Raw genomic sequence first — 18,284 nt, forward strand, 5'->3', positions numbered from 1 at the left:
ATTGTGGGGTCAATCAGATCAATAAGATCGCTCGAAAAATTATAATATATATATATTTTCAATATTTAAAACTCCATCCTTCAAGTTATAAGGATGATAAGTGCAATGTCTTCTGAAAGAAAAGCATCTGAGCTCATGACATGCGTCGATTTATTAGGACTGATCGAGTCTCGCATCGGATGCGATTACTCTGGTCTAGTCACGTGCTAACTGGTAGAAATGGCCGACGAGGCAGCAGAAATAAACACAGCCCTAGAAGATGGTGAAGCAAAACAGACCGAACATGAAGTTTTAGAAGTTTCTACCCACAGCAAAGAACCAACTGACAAACAGGTTCAGAATGATGAACCCATTGCTGAGAGCACTTGGACTGCACCAATTTTCTCGTTGGCCCGAAAGGCAACGGAGACGATCAGCAGTGGGGTCAGCTACGGTGCTTCTCTCAGAAACTCCACATCATTATCATCTATCAGCTCTGCGACCGAGAAACCGCCTGAAAATGACTCCAGCCGTGCCAAAATGCTCACAGGTTTGTTATTTACAACCACGCTTGTTTTCATATTCAAAGCTCGCAGTTTATGATCGTTATCATAAGTTTGCGGACTCCATCGTTAATCTGCTCGCTTCCTCTTTGCTATTTTTATTATGTCAAGTTCAAACAGATCACATGATGCAATGGTTTCCAACTTCATTATAATCAATTATCTCGAATTATCAGCTGTCAAGCGGTCTCAGCGACTTGACCGATTGCATCTCATGGCTCCTAATGATTAGCTCTTCCGTGCCTCCCCGCTTGCAAATACATTTGTTTTAATTCTTACTTACAAGTGTGCTTTTTTTTTAAAAAAAAAGCACACTTTAACTCTTCTGACTTTGTACCATTTTCAGCTTTGCCCACTAAAAGCCCCATGTCGATAGAGAGGTCCAACCTTCTGAGCATGATGAAGCTTAGTATTAAAGTATTAATCCAGTCCTCTCTGAGTCTGGGCAGAACTTTGGACTCTGAGTACCCTCCACTGCAGCAGTTTTTTGTTGTTCTGGAGAGCTGTCTGAAACATGGGCTGAAAGGTAAGACTTGACTGTAAAGAAAAAAACATCGTTTCTTGCTGTTTATTTTCAAGCGAAGAACCAATCACCACCACCCCACATTCATCGCCCCTTACTTTTCTGTATTTTTCCAGTAAAGAAGTCATTTATTGGCCAGAGCAAATCAATCTGGGGGCCTCTGGAAATGGTGGAGAAGTTGTGTCCAGAGTCCACTGACATAACCACAAGTGCTCGAGACCTTCCTAGTCTTAAGTGAGTTGTAAAAAGTGACAAATTAAATAAAATGCAATTCTCCATTAGTAAATTATTATGCTGTGTGGTGCTGCTGAAATCAACCAATCTATTATTCTCTGCATTTTTCCTCTCCCTTTTCAGGACAGGGTTGGGTCGAGGGAGAGCCTGGCTACATTTGGCCCTCATGCAAAAAAAGTTGGCAGATTATATGAAAGCCCTGCTGGATCACAAAGATCTCCTGAGGTGAGATGCTGGTTTCTAGCAACTGGACTTGATAAGAAGTTACACATTCCTATTTCCATATTATAACCCCCCCCCCTCTGTAGATGTGATGTATGCCTTCCTGCCTGCTCTTTCATTGTCATCACTTGACACTGTTCTTTTTTTGCAGTGAGTTCTATGAACCGGGATCATTAATGCTAGAAGATGAGGGGACTGTGATTGTAGGACTTCTGGTTGGCCTCAATGTCATTGATGCAAACCTTTGTATCAAAGGGGAGGATCTGGACTCTCAGGTGAGAGATGGACAAAGAAGCATACTTTATGCAATGGCTTTGGCTGCAGCAGTCTCTGTGAATTTCAGCTGGGTGGAATGGGATGGACAGCATTTATTGATCTTGTTTATTGTTTACGTTTAACAGGTGGCAGTCATTGACTTCTCCCTGTACCTGAAAGATACTGCCAACACTGAAACGCCCAAGGAGTGAGTGACCTACCTCAACTGCATTCTGATGTTTGTCGACTTGATTTATTGATGGTTTGTTAGAAGTAATAAGTGTAATCAACGGTTACCTCTTCAAAAACCAGTGAATCAAAGATGACTGCCATTTTGGATCAGAAGCACTACATTGAGGAGTTGAATCGCAACCTGAGTGGCACAGTTACTGACCTCCAGGCCAAGATGGACTCCCTAGAGAAGACCAACAACAAACTTGTGGATGAGGTGGGTTTTATTTTCAACTTATCCAACATAGCCATAGTCCAATAACAATGGCTTGGTTGTATTTGGATCCGTTCAAGGACCAATGCTTAATTTCCCGTTGAACAATCCAAAAAAAGCTTTTCAGCTTATAGTGTAATGACACAAATGTGGGTGTGATTTTATTTATTTTTCCAGTTAACTGCAGCCACAGATAGAATAAACTCTTTGTGTGAAGAACAGCATACCCTGAAACAAGAGAATGAGGTTATCTTGCAGTCCAGCCAGAGGAAGGAAGAGGTGAGAAGTGTTTTCTTAGTTTTGATTTATTTCATTTGTTCTCCCTTTTGCATGCAATCCATTGGAAGTGAAAGTATGTTTCTCACACTGTCGTGTGGTTTGATTCCAGGTGACTCTCCAGGACAGCCAAGTTGAGCTGGAGACATACAAACAGAGCCGCCAGGGCCTGGATGAAATGTACAACGTTGTGTGGACACAGTACAAGGAAGAGAAGCGCATTCGGCAGGTCCGATACCGTATGCTAAATTACAACATTTGACCACCGGTCTTCCATTTTATAAAATGTGGAAACCAAACGAATAAAATGGCAGGGATGTTATTCATCGACAAGGAGGGACGCAGTTTAAATAGTAACTTCCTCTTCCATACAGTCCAACTGTACTTGGACCGTATAGAAACTGTCTTCTCAAAAAGGGGTATGCCTTAAAGGTCCCATGACATGCCACCAGGTGTGAGTGTGATTAGCCGTTACAAGCCGTTTTGAAAATCTGGCTCTTCGGACCCTAGATGTGTGACGAATAGATGAGCAACGTTTGCTACAGTCCACTGGGTAGGCTGGTAGACTGTTCTATCCAGTGTACAACTAGGTGGACACGCCCACTTGTGATGCCAGAGGATCCCGATTTTCAAAACGGCTTGTAACGGCTAGTCACACTCATTCCTGGTGGCATGTCATGGGACCTTTAAGACAGAGATTAAAGGGTTAGATGATGGCCTGGTTTGAAGGATGTATTTGTTATATCAGTTTGGAGTCAGAGCTCAGAACTGTGTGTGTGTGTGTGTGTGTGTGTGCATTAAATAAGGAGTTGGAGCGGGAGCTGGAGCTGCAGGTGGGACTAAAGCAGGAGATGGAGGTGGCCATGAGGCTTCTGGAGAAAGACACACATGAGAAACAGGACACGCTCGCAGCCCTGCGGCTCCAACTCGACCAAGTCAAGACCCTTAACCTGCAGATGTTCCACAAAGCGCAGGTATCCAAACAAACACAGCGCTGCCTTTCCTGTCTGGAGATACAAAACCCCACCCTCTCACGGGACACCCACACGTCATGTGTTTCCCTACAGGACTCCCAGCGAGAGGCAGTGAAGAAGCAGCAGGAGGCTAGTCAGCTGGAGGAGAGCATGAGTGAAATGGAGAGAACCATGATAGAGCTTGAGCAGAGGCAGGCGTTTCTCTACATTAAAGTCCGGAATATACACGTTTGAAATAATAATGGGCCCACTCTAAATGATCAAAATTGGGTCATTTTGTCTGTATTTTTTTAGACTACAGAGGTCTGAGTCAGAGCGTACGCAGTGCGACCAGTCAGATGAAGCCATGAGGTTCGAGCTGGAGGGCAAAGCAGAAACCCTGCAGAAACAATTATCAGACCTGGACACACTGAGGTGAGTACTCTTGGAAGCTAGAGGAAGTTTGCTAAAAAAATAACAAACGCTTCCTCATATAGTCACCTAAATCACCTTTCAAAGACCATTGGATCATCGTCATTCATATCCATCGTTTGGAGGCATGGGGGGATTGTATATTACAGTTGTTATTGTAGCGTTGAGGGGTCCTCTTCTGTGCCCAGGCTTGGACTGGAGACGGATCTGTGCAGTGAGAAGGAGCAGAGGCAGAGCCTGCAGAGAGCTCTCCAGAGGGAACAGGACAACAGCACAGAGCTCCGCACACAGCTGCAACAACTTCAGGGGCTGCATATGGTCAGTTTGCCCTCCTCCCTTTAAACATGCGTCCAGTTGATTCAGTTTCAAGTCATGGACACTCACACAAGATGGAAATTCCAGAGTCATAAGTTTAGACATATTCTAGGTCATACCCTGCCCATAGTTACAATTACAATTAGATAATTACAATTATCACTTAGCAGACGCTTTTATCCAAAGCGACAGACATCGGTTAATACACACATTGACACACCGATGGCAGGGTCAACCATGCAAGGCGACAGCCAGCTCGTCAGGAGCAGTTAGGGTTAAGTGTCTTGCTCAGGGACACATCAACACTCAACCTTTCGGTTACAAGATATGTATGATAACCCACCAGAGTTTTTTTTTGTCTTTTGACCATCTAGGAGCTGAAAGACCTGAAGCAGGAGAAGACCAAGCTCCAGCAGAGGTGTGAGCAGCAGGAACAGGCGTTACAGGAGATGGGCCTGCACCTCAGCCAGTTTGTACCGTTCCTATGCACCTTTCCTTTGGGCTATTGTATCCCTACATACCATACCCTTACGGACATCTACGATACCCTTACAGAGATGTTTTTCTGTTCTCCCCTGAAGATCTAAACTCAAGATGGAGGACTTCAAGGAGGTCAATAAAGCCCTGAAGGTAAAATAATAACGTTGTTTATCTGAGATTATTATTTGTTGCTAAAATTATGCTTAACGTAAGGGCACAACAACCTTGACCAGAGATGTGAACGGAGTTACATGACTAGATCTATGCAAAATGTGGCAAAGTAAGGTTTATGTTCCAGGAAGCAACAACACAACAACAAACCTTGAAATGAGTTGGCTGTTTTTATTTTCAGTATTATTTGCGATTATTTTTGTTAACATTGTCTGGGTTAAAGTACAAGGGAGGGAAATGATGCATATAAATTCAAACTATGTACATCTGAGTCTCTATAGTCGCACATTAGACTCAGATGTACATAGTTAAAATATTTTGCCCAGGCGTGTTACTATTTGAGTGTAATCTCAATAAAAAAATATTAGCATCAATGGTAAGTACTGTTCTGTCTAGGATTCTTGTATGGTATTCATGTTGCTCTTGAATCAGGGTCACGCCTGGCTGAAAGACGACGAGGCCACAGAGTGCAAGCACTGCCAGAAAGAGTTCTCCATCTCTCGTAGAAAGGTGAACAACATTCACCATTTCCTCTTTATTTATTTTGAGTTTCAGTGGTCTGCGTGCATAATACTAATTGTTTTCAGCACCACTGTCGGAACTGCGGAGACATCTACTGCAACACCTGCTCTGCCAACGAGCTGGCGCTGCCGTCGTACCCGCGGCCTGTGCGCGTCTGCGACATCTGCCACTCCCTTCTACTGCAGAGAAGCTCCTCCACAGGCGCCTCCTGACAACGCAGTCACAGCTCCAAGTTTCATACTGAGGCTTTCTACGGCTCTTCCCATTTAAATACCCGGTGTAATACCGATTTTTACTCATCACCATGATTTTGGGTACACTAGCAGTTAAGTTTAAGTATTAATATGGGATACTCTTTATTTGCAATGCATCTCTTATGGGTACCGTTTTATGTGGACTACCTTTTCTTTTTTTGTAGAGTTTAAGAACCCATGTTTTATGTATAACATGGAATAAAATTGCTGAAGTTGCACTGTCCTAAACCAGGTTTAGTTATATTTGCAAAGGTCTGTATATTGCTTACACAGGTTGTAAGAAAATAGAAAAATGTCACCTAACAATCACCATCAGCTACGAAGCTTTCTTTTTAACCCTTGTCATTGACATTACTGCCATCAGTTGATAACATTTTATAATACAAATATAATCTTACTTTCAGGCCAGAATTCTTCCATCCGCGTTTTAAGCGCACAGCGGATAGGGAGATTCTGAAATAAGCAACACTATGTACTGCATCAAGACTTGATTGATTCTAAATCAAATCATACAGAAAGACTAACCCCCTAACAAACCTACACCTCAATGTATGTCCATTTTCTTAGAGCTGGCATGTTGACATTTTCTATCTAGTGGCTGATTGGAATAAAAAGGAAATTTGTCAATACTCAATGAATCCAGACCAATTTATTAACCTTGTGCACAGGAAATACAAATGGTAGTTGAAGCAGTAGAAACCTTTGCATTAGCAAGAATTCCGATACTTTGTAACTAACTTTGTAGCCCTCTAGAAGAAGCCTCTGGGCTAACAGCATGTACACCTTTTAGAAAAACATCTTCAGCTAGGTTACTTGTAAATTCATTAGGGGTGGGAAAAATAATCCATTCTTCGATGCACCGCGATTCTCGCTAGAACGATTTTGTCTCGATGCAGAAAAAATAATCTGAATTAATATACATTTTTTTGCCTGCTGCAACATTCTGTATGCTAGAGGGATAATTTTTTTAATTGAATTTATCTTCAGTGTGTATTGGCCAATCTGATTTGTCTTGACACGATTGCGATTCAGCCTACGCATAGCATGCGCTGCGCGCAAAATCACAGCCAGACACAAGAACTCCTAATTCAAGAGCAGCTTTTTATTTAATGACAAAAGAAAGATTAGAAAGAAAATAAAACTAACCTATTTTTTTCATGCGTCCATATTGTGTTATAATGCAAGGCAAGCTGCATTAAATATTGCATTGTTCATAGAAAGTCATTTGTGACAAAAGCTTTCTCTTATAAAATATTCGATAAGTTAATTCATCTGTTGATGCAGATGACATCACAAAAGTAGGAAGTGATTAGCAAACCGAGTAGCAAACACAGATGTATAGATATATTTTTGAAAATCACGCATGGAAATGTACATAAAAAAATTGTTGCATCGAGATGCATCGATAATCGCTTCAGAATCGAATCGTGAGGTGCCAAGAGATTCCCACCCCTAAAATTCATATTAACAACGATCCCCAAATAAAAAGCTTAAACCAGGTATGGGGTTAAACAGGATTCCAGAAATATTTACAAACAATTAGTTTGTTCATGCACTCCGGTACTCATTTTAAAATGGTCAATGCAAAAATTCACTTTTAATGATAACTTCAGCAATTATATTAAATGAAATGACTTCTTGGTAAAGTTAAGCAAAGTTTGAAGCATCCAATTTGAAAAAAAAAAAAAAAGAAAAACGTAACGGTGCTTTGTTCTGCAAACTCCTTGTAGCAAAATCCTCACAGCACTAAAATCAAATCCAGTCACAATTCCGTTTTCTAGACACCCTTCGGTGCCCCCGGCCATGTATTGGTGTATTTACATCTCCAGTAACGTCCAGCAAACAACCATAAAAAAGAAAAGAAAAAGACAGACGCAAACCAGCCAAGCCCTCTACATTCACCATACTCCCCCATGACCATTCATGGAACTTCCGCTTCCTCCTCCTCCCCCACCTCCATAGTAACTGCTGCCCATTCCACCCTGATTACCTAACGAGAGAGAGAACATGCTCAATAGAGCCACGGGAAAAATAAATCAATGTACGCTCAGTGACCAAAATGTTCTCAGGGGAGGCTGTGCCTCTGAGGAACGGTGTAGATGGTAGAAGTCTCAGTAAATGTTTTTATATGCCACAGCCCGGGCATTGCGTAGTTGACACTCACTGTAGTCATTGTAGCCTCCCATGTTGCCCTGGCTACTGTATCCACTGGAGTAGCCAGAGCTCATTTGACCTCCACTATAGGAGGACTGGTTACCTGAAAAAAAGAAACAGGACAACCACGAGTTTAGAGTGACTGCACTCGACTGATATTGATAATGAAAAGGCCTTAAGGACTATAAGAATTTGGGGTCGTTCTCACCCATCATCTGATTACTGTAGGCACCGTTGCTTCCTCCGGATGTTGAGTTGAGGAACAGCTCCAGATAACGGTGCTCTAGAAGGGACAAAGACACGCCCTCATTTCAAAATATATTCCATCTGGAGTCATGGGAGTGGTTGCCAGAGACCTAAAAGGGAATAACTTGATGATAGCGCCGTCCAAACGGCACACTCACGCATGTTGGCCTTGTCCTTGGACATCGCTGCCACTGCATCCTCGTGTGTGGCAAACTCTACATCGGCCTCCCCAGTCACCCTGCCATCGGGACCCACTTCAATATGGACCCGCACCGGATTCAACGGAGAGAAGAACTATGGGAGGTATGGGGAGATGTCAAACAGTAAATATCATGCAACTCCTTCAGGAGAATTGACAAAGCGCTTTGGCTTCATATGCCATGACTTGCATTGTAAATGTCCGTCTCGGCGGCTCTGTATGGAAGGCCTCTCATGTGAACGCAGTGTCCCGTTGTACTCTGGAAGGAGGAGCTACTGTCGCCATAGCGTCCATCTGATACACCTGGATAGACATAAGATCATGAAGATTTGCACCCGACCACATGGGGGCTTGATTGCCCCATTCCTCATACACACAGCAGGATGTTAAGCAAGCAAGCATTTGTAACTAGTGGGAAGTGCAGCCATTACAGAAACCTATTGCGCTCCCGTACCTCCACCACCTCCTCCTCCGTAGCCTCCGCGGCGCATGCGGTCGTACGATCCCCCACGGCCCATCATGTTGTAGCCGCGACCGCCACCCGAGGGCCGGTCGTAGGGGCTGGGGCGCTGCATGCCCATGGGCTTCCTCTGGGGTTCATAGTGGGTACGCACCTCGGCGCGGCTGCTCTTGAAGATCTCAATGTACCTGGGAGCATACAGATACCCCAGTAAACACTCTGCAAATGGACCGCGCTCCTTCAAGAAGAGGCTGCATGGTCTTAATACTGAGAAATTGTGCTAGAAATTGTTCTTGGTGTCACAGTATGATCCATTAAGGAACAATAGTGTCCACAGTTGGATAGGGCTTTATTTGCTTACACACTTTTATTATAGTTACCTGAAGGATGCTGTTATAAATATTGTGCAGTATAAGCGGATCCTGTGTCCGTGACATGACAGCGATTGTCCTGGTTCAAGGGAAACAGAGAGGGCCCGTGCCCTTCTGCAACCCACTATAAGCATTACCTGGAAACAGTGGGCTCCATGTCCTTGAGTACTGCCGCCCTTTTGACTTTACCACCTGTGAGACTCCCAATTGTCAACCTCAGATACCATTTAGTGCCGAGGCACCGTCGTTGTGGTAATTACAGTAATCGCCATGTGCTCTAAAACCAAAAATCTTGTCTTGAACCAGAAAGGTGCCAGAGCACTAACTTTCCCATTAAAATGGTGAATATGTAATAACTTGTAGCTACATGGCAGTAAGTCTATTGCGTGTACAAATATATGCGTGTTTGAATACATGAGTTTTTAATCATTGGTCTTAATAGAAATGTGTTTGCATTAGTCTTATCATATCAGTATGAATGTAGTGTCAAGTTCTTCATTAGGGTTCACGTGTTGAAGGTGCACACCATAAGAAAAGCAACTTATCCAGCCAACCAACCAACCATCCCCACCTGTGCCCTATTCTCTCCTTGTGTTTCTTTAGAGCCTTTTCAGCTATATCCTGTGAAGCAAACTGCACGAAGGCCTCCCCCGTACTCCTCCCCTGGATGTCCACCGGCAATGTAATCCCATTTGGCACGATTTCCAACCCTTCAACCCAAGGACAGATAACCCCAGCAGGGGACACATTAAATCACATGCCCAATCACAGAGAGATCACTTTCTCTACAGAAAGAGAGAAAACTTAAGGAAACTCTACACATCAACACACATACCAGGTGAGCGTTTACTGGAGACTGGTCAGGTTAAGACTAGGTACTGTAAATCCTATGGTCATTTGGGGTGGAAAGAAGGAAGATTGAGAGAGTAGAAGAAGGATATAAATGGGGAAAGGACGGCAGGTGAGAGGGCATGCCATCATTGAAGTTTTGTAGGAGGAGGTTTGGACAACAGCTTGTGTTTGAGGTGTGATTTAAATTGCAGTGACCGATTCTGTATATGCTCGCAGCGTTTTCTTTTGGCCGGTGTCATGAGGAAAATGCAAAAAAGGCAAAAATATTAGCAGCGATAGAACCAGCAAGTAAATGAACAGAAAGTTAACTAGAATTACTTATTTCAGAAAGTTTATACAAGGGTTGGATTCGAGTGTAATCTATGTCTGTTCAAAAGATGGTTGTGAAAGGGAAAAGATGAGGACCTGAAAAAAGACCCCCATCTTTGAGGTAAAGCTTTCGTTTCATGTGCAAATTCCATTCCTTGTCATCATTGGTACAGCGTATTCTTTGGCTTCAGCTTAAGAAACGATTTAGATGGTATGCATTTCTGAAAAGTTCATATTGATGCAAGAAACTGCTCAGTGGGTTTAACAGAGCATATACCACAGTCTCTCATCAACCTAACCATGAGGGAAACGCTACAAATAAACCAGTGGGTCGGACTGATGTATACCTGAGAAAAACTGGACAATCTCCTCCTTGCTGCAGCCGAAGGGAAGACCACGTAAGCGGACCAGCCCATCTCCGGCGGTCTCCGGACAGTTTGGCCCGGTGTGCTTCATGACCCAGTCCATTTCAACGTTGTTCGACTTGAAAACTAGAAGTGTATATATAATATATTTAGACACTTTTTCAACGATTTCCTGGGACATTCAGGTCGGATTTCAAGAATCAATGAGGAGATGCAGTTGTGAACAGGCATACACACCCTCAACATATCTGTGACCCATGGTTTCTCGGTCCTTCTTTACAGCAATCTTCAAGTCATCCTCAGTCTCCACCTCCACAAAGGCCTCTCCACTGGGTCGTCCTTCTCTTGTGTATGTGAAATGGATGCTTGTGGCATTGTTTGCAATTTTGCAATCTGCATTTGAGAGATTGATTTGGTTTTTTTAACTTGAGCACTTCAGCAATCCGATACAATACAACAATGCAATATTGAAAGTGTGAAAAAAAAGGGGTTGCTTACCAGAGAAGAACCTCTGTATTTCATCTACAGAGCAAGCCCATGGGAGCCCCCTTATGCGAACCACGTATCCCTCATCTGCCATGATCCGTCACAGGCCTTTGAACACAGTCATATTCAAACATTGAATACAATCATGCGTAGAATAAAAACTTTTCTAGTCTCTTAACTTTACGATTACTTCCTATAACGTAACGTTATATTTGATAATTTCAGATATCAAATAGAGCCCCGGGCCCGAACTACCGCACCCTAGAACAAAGCGGCCTTCGGCCTGCGCCACATTATTACCGTAAACGTTAGCTCGCCCGCTAGCTCTAGCATGGCTAAGGAACTAAGTTACAGGATAAACCCTAACACTTTGCTTATTGACCCATTGTTATTTTCTAGTATTCAACGTCACAATTCTGTAATGTGTAAGGTAGATAATAAAATAGTACCTTTCTAATAATGCAGACTTAGTTCGTTCCTCAGGACTCGACTTGCGCAGCGCTGATAATGCCCGGGGAAAGGTTGCCAAATAAAGGAAAAGCATCCCCCCCTTTGGGTAACGTCAATACCTCTTGGGATCCTGGTACGAAAGAAGAAACATTGGCAGGAAATGTTTTTGTAAACAACCTAAGATTCGGTATCCGTTACACCTGTGATGTTGTCGAAGTAGGGAAAATGTTTTTTTTTACTCAAGGGTTCTCATCACACACGGATATTCAGGTTAACGGATTCTCAACTGGCAACCCGTTCTACACAACTCCTCCCTCGTTCGCACGGGTCTTCCTTCACGCCATGGTTCACGCCCAAAGTTGATGACGTTAGGCGTCCCAGACGCAGCTTGATCAATTTGCATTATATTTATTATTTATTATTCCACTGTGGTCAAACATCCAAGGGGACATCACAGGGTTTTAATAAGGATTAAAAGTCTTTGATTTTAAGTATCAACCAATGGATAGACACTAAAATATATTTTACTGGCAAATAACTCAAGTCATCACTAAACAAGTTCATTTTTAAATAGTTGATTGTTGTTCCTCTGAGTTCTTTTTTTTATTAATAACTTGCAGGTTCAATGAGAATAAAACGGATACAAATATAACCAGTCGATGAATGACTAACAATTTTAGATTGAGGTGAGAATAAAACAAGTGTCATAATCAAACCACCATAAAATTCAGGATGACTTTTAAGAAAATAATTGTTCAGCTTTTGTTAGGTAGGCTGTTCAACTAGTATGACATTTATTTGACTATAGGGCTGAATTACTCTGGCGATAGAGGCTGTAAAGCAATACATGACTCCAGGTTTTGAATGCTAATATCAATAAAAAATATTAGTCATGGTATGTAGAAAAACTATCAAAATACGACAAACTGATTATCCCTTTTTTTTGTAAACAGACAGTTAAGTTACGTTTATTATGGTACGAGTATTGATAACTCATTTTAAATATATCTTACAACCCAGTATTGTACTGAAATATAACAATTTACTATACCAACGAGGTAGCAAATATTATTCTCCAACCCTTTTTACAAATGGCATGTAAAAATGAGGATACAAGGTGTGTTATATTAATAATACAAGTATCTTGGTATTCTCTATCTCATTATCTTGAACTGGCAGGTCCAACAGGAATAACACAAGTGTGGTTCCGGGGGGAAACTGGAAGACAGGCACATTTCCCCTTTCCCTCTTTTCTGCGAGGTTAAAAAATAACATGACATCAACAACATGAATACAATTATTATTTTTTTGTCTTTTATTAATAATCACCTTATAGATTAAAACCTTTTTAGAATAAGGTTCGGCACATTTTAATGACAATGGCCTGTCTCTACAATCGTTCCATTCAGTGGTCCAATGTCTATTTTAATATTGTGCTTCACATGAACATAAGTCTAATGTTAAGGACTTCCTGTTGTCACTTTAGCTTCTGAATATGGTGATTGTTTGCTTATTTGCTTGCTTTTGATCACCTTATCTGTGCCTCTTCTTTATATTTTTACGCTTTTGTAAATATCTGATGCAAAAGGCGAATTCATTATTATCTCAATTATTTATAAATACGATTACAACTGTATACGGCTAAATGTCTTGAATTAAAATGTTAAAGAACTACGCCTTTTCTTTATTACCAACGAATTAGGAAGTATAAGCGAAGAGGTAAATATTACATTCAAACGCGACAACTGCAGCCCAAGTAAAGATAAAGGATTTATTCATTAACATTGAATGTTACTCATTAGGTAATTTTGTTAAATTTACTTGAATTAAATTACTGCCAATAATATGGATGTTCACAGCCTTCCGCTATTACAGTAAATTAATTATAACTGACTACTTTACAGGGACTAGTACTGCTAGCTACCAGTTTAGTTGGCCTACCATGTCATGTCTTGACGTTCGTTCTACAGCCTCGTGATATTGGTAAACCTAACATGACGTTGCGGGCTTTCGTTTGATGAGCAGCCGTATAGACCAATTGGTTCTAGCGTTTTTTAAAGCTGAACCAATAGGAAGGCCTCGATTTTCATCAGAGGTGGACTTTCTGAGAAGCAGTGCGTAGTGTGTTAGGTTGTTAGAAAGTTAATGGCTGGGGGAAAGAGATCCTCCTCAACCCTCGCTTCGGGAGAGTTTCTGGATTCCCTGAAGTAAAATCACGCTTATATTCTACAAAAAGAAGCCCGGACGGACGTTTAAATAAACAATAAGCTCTTCAGTATACGTATTGTGAATATAAGTATGCAGGATGCAGTAGCCGGGACGGCAATGCTGACGGACGGCTTCGAGGACGAGATTGACTCGGTGACTCCTCGCTCCCCAGCGGTAGGGATGGGGGTAGGAGCAACACCAGGAGGAGTCGGACTCGGGGGCATTGGGATTGGTGTGGGTGGAAAGAAAGTACGTTTGTACGGTGACCCTGGTGGACCTACAGCCGAGAGACTGGATTTCAAACTAGCGGCAGCAGCCGTCCTTTCTTCTGGTCCGGGATCCGGCAGCGACGAAGACGAGGTCTCCGAGGTAGCTATACGAGCTAAGCTCGCTAACTAACGCTAGCCAACATTCCTCTCCTTGCGCGAGCTGGCTAGCAGCTAGCTACACAGCTAGCTAGCATTTGGCAACCACCCCCTCCCGGGCCCGAGAAATAGCGTAAAATCAGTTATTCGTTTATTTAAATACGAGTTCAATGCATCACATATTGATGTTAGATGCTTGATGTCGACAATGTTTTGGGAGACATCGGCATTTAGACACTCTAAAGAGGGGAAATGTTTTATTTATGCGGCGTAGGCTGTGAGCAGGGCCTAGTTCGGGTGGAAGAGCCGACGGCCTCGTCACTACTGTCGTCTCGCGCACTGTGCAGCAGCAGCAGAAGCAGCACACCACACAACACCCGTCACAACTTCTCTGATGCCTGTAAAGCAACACAATTTAAGAAATAACCCAACTCCCCACCTCGACGTTGTGCGGCCAAATAACGTGAAGCCATGTCGTACTTGTGGTGCAATTACGTCACCTAACGTTTCTGTAAATTAAACTCAAACTCCGCGATACCATTTCGGCACGCGATTTGTTTCGTACCAGGAGAAGACGTGGGACACCGCCACATAATTAGTTTCGTTTATGGTATGGTTGAAAACGTGCGACGTATGCCGCTTGAAACTTTGCGTCGTCCAACGTGCTCAAACTATCTGTATACATAAGTGACCAACTTTCCATGTGCTAGCCGTCACATGTTTGATCTCATAATTGTTACTGTGCTAAGCACAGAATCTATTGCTTTTTCTACAGAAGGTAAATTAAGAAAGCAGATACTCCTATCCAACATCTATTTACAGTGGACCATGGGTAAAACAACCAATGTCTTGCCTGTGGTAAAGGGCGCTGAACGGCCACACCTACACATATTTGCATACGTAAAATAATGGTAACCTGACAAACGTGGAAAATATAAAGTAAGGCTCAACAGCTAACGTATGACGGTTCCACCACTGGTGTGTGGAGCTGTCAGTTTAGCGACGTAATGTCACCTAGCCCAGCATGTCGTCCCGTTATTTAGTTTACCAGGTCATATGACAGTGTTGACCCGGGAATGAAGCGTGGTATAGATTCCCTCACAAACTAATGCTGGTCATCACTTCCTGAACGTCAACTATATTCTACACCAGTTGAACATTCTTAAATGTATTCCATTGACTGGTTAATCTACTTGATATCAAATATTTTCACTGATCTTGCTAGGCATACACATGACTACGTATTCGGTTATCAACACATTCATTATGGCGGTCAAGCTGTTGCGCAATCATTAACAGCATTCAGACTAACTAAATTCTGGCGTTAGAAACCAGGTAAGTTAACACTTGAAACAGCATATCTATAGTATTCTGGTGATAGCAAAGTGATACATTCGGTTTGTCCGACACTGAAATTAAATCTGATGCCAACCGTTTTTAATCTGTCGAGTTGCTTTGCACCAATGGACTAGAAAATTTGTCCAAAAGGGAGGGTTTGTTATGGTGCATTACCCTAGTAGAGAACTCACTGCTCTGGGCAGCAGCTAAAATCTGAGCCCCAGGATTAAGCAGATGCCATTCTAGGCCTTTGCAGCTCTCTGGAAACGTTCTGGGAACTGTAGTTCATTAATTGTGTAGACTAAAATGTCCATTGTTAATTTGAAATGCCTTTGAATAACTGCATCCCCCATGGATCTTTGTACTCTGCATTCCTATCGTATAGCTACATTCCTTCACATTGCGAGTGGCGACTCCCTCCAACACTTGTTCACTGGGCCCGGGTGCTGCATCTCGGAGGGAGATCTCACTAGGCTGCTATTCGAGTTACTGCCCTTGTTTATTAATTATCCAAGCCAATAGAGAGAACATGGCCTTTCAATTCTTCAATGTTGCATGTGTTACCTGTTGACACATCTTAAATGGTTGATGATTATACCATAATTAATGTGCATTCGTGAGGTAGTTATACTATGATAGGACAATGGCGTCACGGTCGATGCATGATAAGTGAATATATGCCTTGCAAAATAATAGGTGCAGTTGTATGGACCCTTAAAGCTCTCTGTAATGTCGGTCCCTTGTAGAGTGTGGTACACCCAAGCCCCCCCTATGGCCTTGACCTTGTGTCGATGGTGGTGCCTATGTGGAAGGGTGTTACGCAGAAAGTATTGTATTCCCCATTGTGTCAATCCTTTCCATCCTCTTAAGAGTAATGGTGGTTGACATCAAAGCAATGAGACGTATGCCATCTGATGAACCAAAACTCCCATCAACATTATAATAACGTGACTGACATCCACCAACTACTTCTCTGCCAAGTGTGGGGTATTGCCACGCTATAGTCAGTTATTGTGGAGTGGTTTAATTGCAAATGTTTAAGGGGGTAAATGTGTCAGTTTATATCTAACTTTGTAACCTGGCTTAATGCTGGACAGATGTATGTACAGAAATGTCTGATCATAGTGACAATCTTATCTGTAATTCAAGTTCAACGCTGTACATGCAGTGTGCACTGTACATGCACTGTACATGCAAGTGTTTTTTCTGAATAGACTTTTATTTTACAGCGGTACATGCGATTGCTCAAGGGGCCTTACCAACAAGAGTAGGCTCTTGTAGTGTGAAAGGGCCAGCAAGCTGACTCTCAGCTGAGCAACCCCTTTTATGCTGGGGGTCCAATCCTGACTTTTGCCCTTACTTTATAGGGTCCTTAGCTTTAATTGTTGTGTTGCTTTCCGTCTTATATTAAGTGTAAAACATTGGCACATATGTTTTCTGTTTGTTGTTTCTTTAAAGTATAGAAAAGCATTTGATAACCTCAGTTAAAAATCCTTTGCTAGCATCTATCGTTCCATCAAGGATTGGTTTCAACAGGGAACAATATACATCCTTTATTTTTTTTTATATAGGTGCATGTTAAGGTTTACTGTCTTTCTATAAACATTCTGATAATCTCCATTGTCTAACAACCATGCCCAATCCAGTAGTGTATTATTATGCATGTAGTAGTGTCATTTGTAATTGTTCTAAATAACCCAAAAGGCAACATTTCCCCAGAAATGGACCTGGCTAGGTCACTTAAGGTTAATGCGTTGCTTTTACCCTTACCCTAACCCATCCCTTTACCCCCGCCCTTCTAAGGTGGAGTCCTTTATCCTGGACCAGGAAGACCTAGATAACCCTATTATGAAGACGGCATCAGAGCTACTGTTGTCCAGCGCCACAGACGGAGTGGACCTGAGGACTGTTGATCCAGAGACACAGGCGCGCCTCGAGGCTCTGCTGGAGGCAGCGGGTATGACTCCCTCAACCAACGGGATGGCGTTTTTTTCCACCCAATATATAATTTCTATTGATCAGATCTTGACCAGTTCCACTACATTCCGCTCATAAAAATAATCCTATTAGCCGAGGCCGTCCAGATTGTTTTTAATATACATTTTAACATCTCTTAAACGGTGCCTTTAAATTGCTTTGGTTTCTGAAGCATTTTCTCAGCGGCCATCCACATTTCTTTGGGGGTCCCTATATATAGTTTGTGATGTGGTTGGAATAAATTTATTTGATTAGATTCATAATCTGGGTGTAAGAGTGATTGTGTGGACTAATCCATCAGCTTGGTGTGTCCTGGCCTCGGGGTTTATGAACATGACCAAGCAGATTAACTAACCCTGCACCTTCTCCTGGTCCTGCAAGGCATGCATGGAGTCCATGTTGGACCGCTAAAGGCTAATCTTAAACCTTTTGTCCCTTACTTTGAGCACAAATGCTGAGGCATAGCTTATTGTTTGGGGCCTACAGCATGGTGAAAACGTGGGTGTTATTTGATGACAAAACAAACATTTCCCTTAGATTTATACAACATACTCACATTCTTTATAATAACCAACTATGAATTTTATTAACGACAAGTTATTCTAAATTGTGTTGCATAACACTAGTATAACAGCAATTCAACATTTTGGACCACAAACTACAGGACTTTCACTCGTTATGCCAAACTGCAGCTTTCCTAAACAATCAATTAGTTAAATATGGATAATGATATCTACTTTAGTTCTCTAAATCAGACAGCAGAGTAGTTTGTATGACTCAAATCAAATGCGATGAACCACGCTGACTATCAATAGACAGACTAATCAACCTGATCTAGAGCTCTTTATTGTGAGAACTTCTTACTTCTGCTCACGTAGTG

The 18,284-nt window shown here is 42.2% G+C and overlaps 3 protein-coding genes across 14 annotated transcripts in view; 2 read left to right on the forward strand and 1 right to left on the reverse strand.

Moving 5' to 3' along the window:
- Nucleotides 1–192: 192 nt before the first annotated feature.
- rufy1 (RUN and FYVE domain containing 1) lies at nucleotides 193–6,253 on the forward strand. Of its 2 annotated transcripts, XM_030367792.1 has the most exons (17): nucleotides 220–529; nucleotides 889–1,068; nucleotides 1,182–1,299; nucleotides 1,423–1,524; nucleotides 1,673–1,796; nucleotides 1,923–1,984; nucleotides 2,089–2,224; nucleotides 2,399–2,500; nucleotides 2,610–2,726; nucleotides 3,304–3,471; nucleotides 3,565–3,662; nucleotides 3,766–3,885; nucleotides 4,071–4,200; nucleotides 4,572–4,666; nucleotides 4,779–4,827; nucleotides 5,281–5,358; nucleotides 5,436–6,253. In XM_030367792.1, exons 1-17 carry the CDS (start codon nucleotides 220–222, stop codon nucleotides 5,580–5,582), a joined length of 2,136 nt encoding a protein of 711 aa, XP_030223652.1. In that variant the 3' UTR covers nucleotides 5,583–6,253. The 2 variants fall into 2 exon arrangements, with proteins under 2 accessions (XP_030223651.1, XP_030223652.1); XM_030367791.1 differs by having other exon boundaries at nucleotides 193–529; nucleotides 5,281–6,253.
- Nucleotides 6,254–11,825, reverse strand: hnrnph1 (heterogeneous nuclear ribonucleoprotein H1). The gene is made up of 11 exons (XM_030367793.1): nucleotides 11,516–11,825; nucleotides 11,079–11,174; nucleotides 10,818–10,973; nucleotides 10,563–10,706; nucleotides 9,626–9,764; nucleotides 8,678–8,871; nucleotides 8,414–8,526; nucleotides 8,183–8,318; nucleotides 7,987–8,061; nucleotides 7,789–7,881; nucleotides 6,254–7,614 (listed from the first exon to the last, which is right to left on the reverse strand). Exons 2-11 carry the CDS (start codon nucleotides 11,158–11,160, stop codon nucleotides 7,523–7,525), a joined length of 1,224 nt encoding a protein of 407 aa, XP_030223653.1. The 5' UTR covers nucleotides 11,161–11,174; nucleotides 11,516–11,825; the 3' UTR covers nucleotides 6,254–7,522.
- A 1,810-nt stretch (nucleotides 11,826–13,635) lies between these two features.
- ankhd1 (ankyrin repeat and KH domain containing 1) overlaps nucleotides 13,636–18,284 on the forward strand; it is a 30,384-nt gene continuing 25,735 nt past the window's right edge. For all 11 annotated transcript variants that reach the window (XM_030367770.1, XM_030367775.1, XM_030367772.1 and 8 more), the window contains exons 1-2: nucleotides 13,636–14,093; nucleotides 17,231–17,384. In XM_030367770.1, the coding sequence (XP_030223630.1) occupies nucleotides 13,815–14,093; nucleotides 17,231–17,384 (433 nt within the window). In that variant the 5' untranslated portion in view covers nucleotides 13,636–13,814. The remainder of the gene's footprint in view (nucleotides 14,094–17,230; nucleotides 17,385–18,284) is intronic.

The sequence above is a fragment of the Gadus morhua genome, chromosome 10 (assembly GCF_902167405.1).
Source record: "Gadus morhua chromosome 10, gadMor3.0, whole genome shotgun sequence".
NCBI lineage: Eukaryota > Metazoa > Chordata > Actinopteri > Gadiformes > Gadidae > Gadus > Gadus morhua.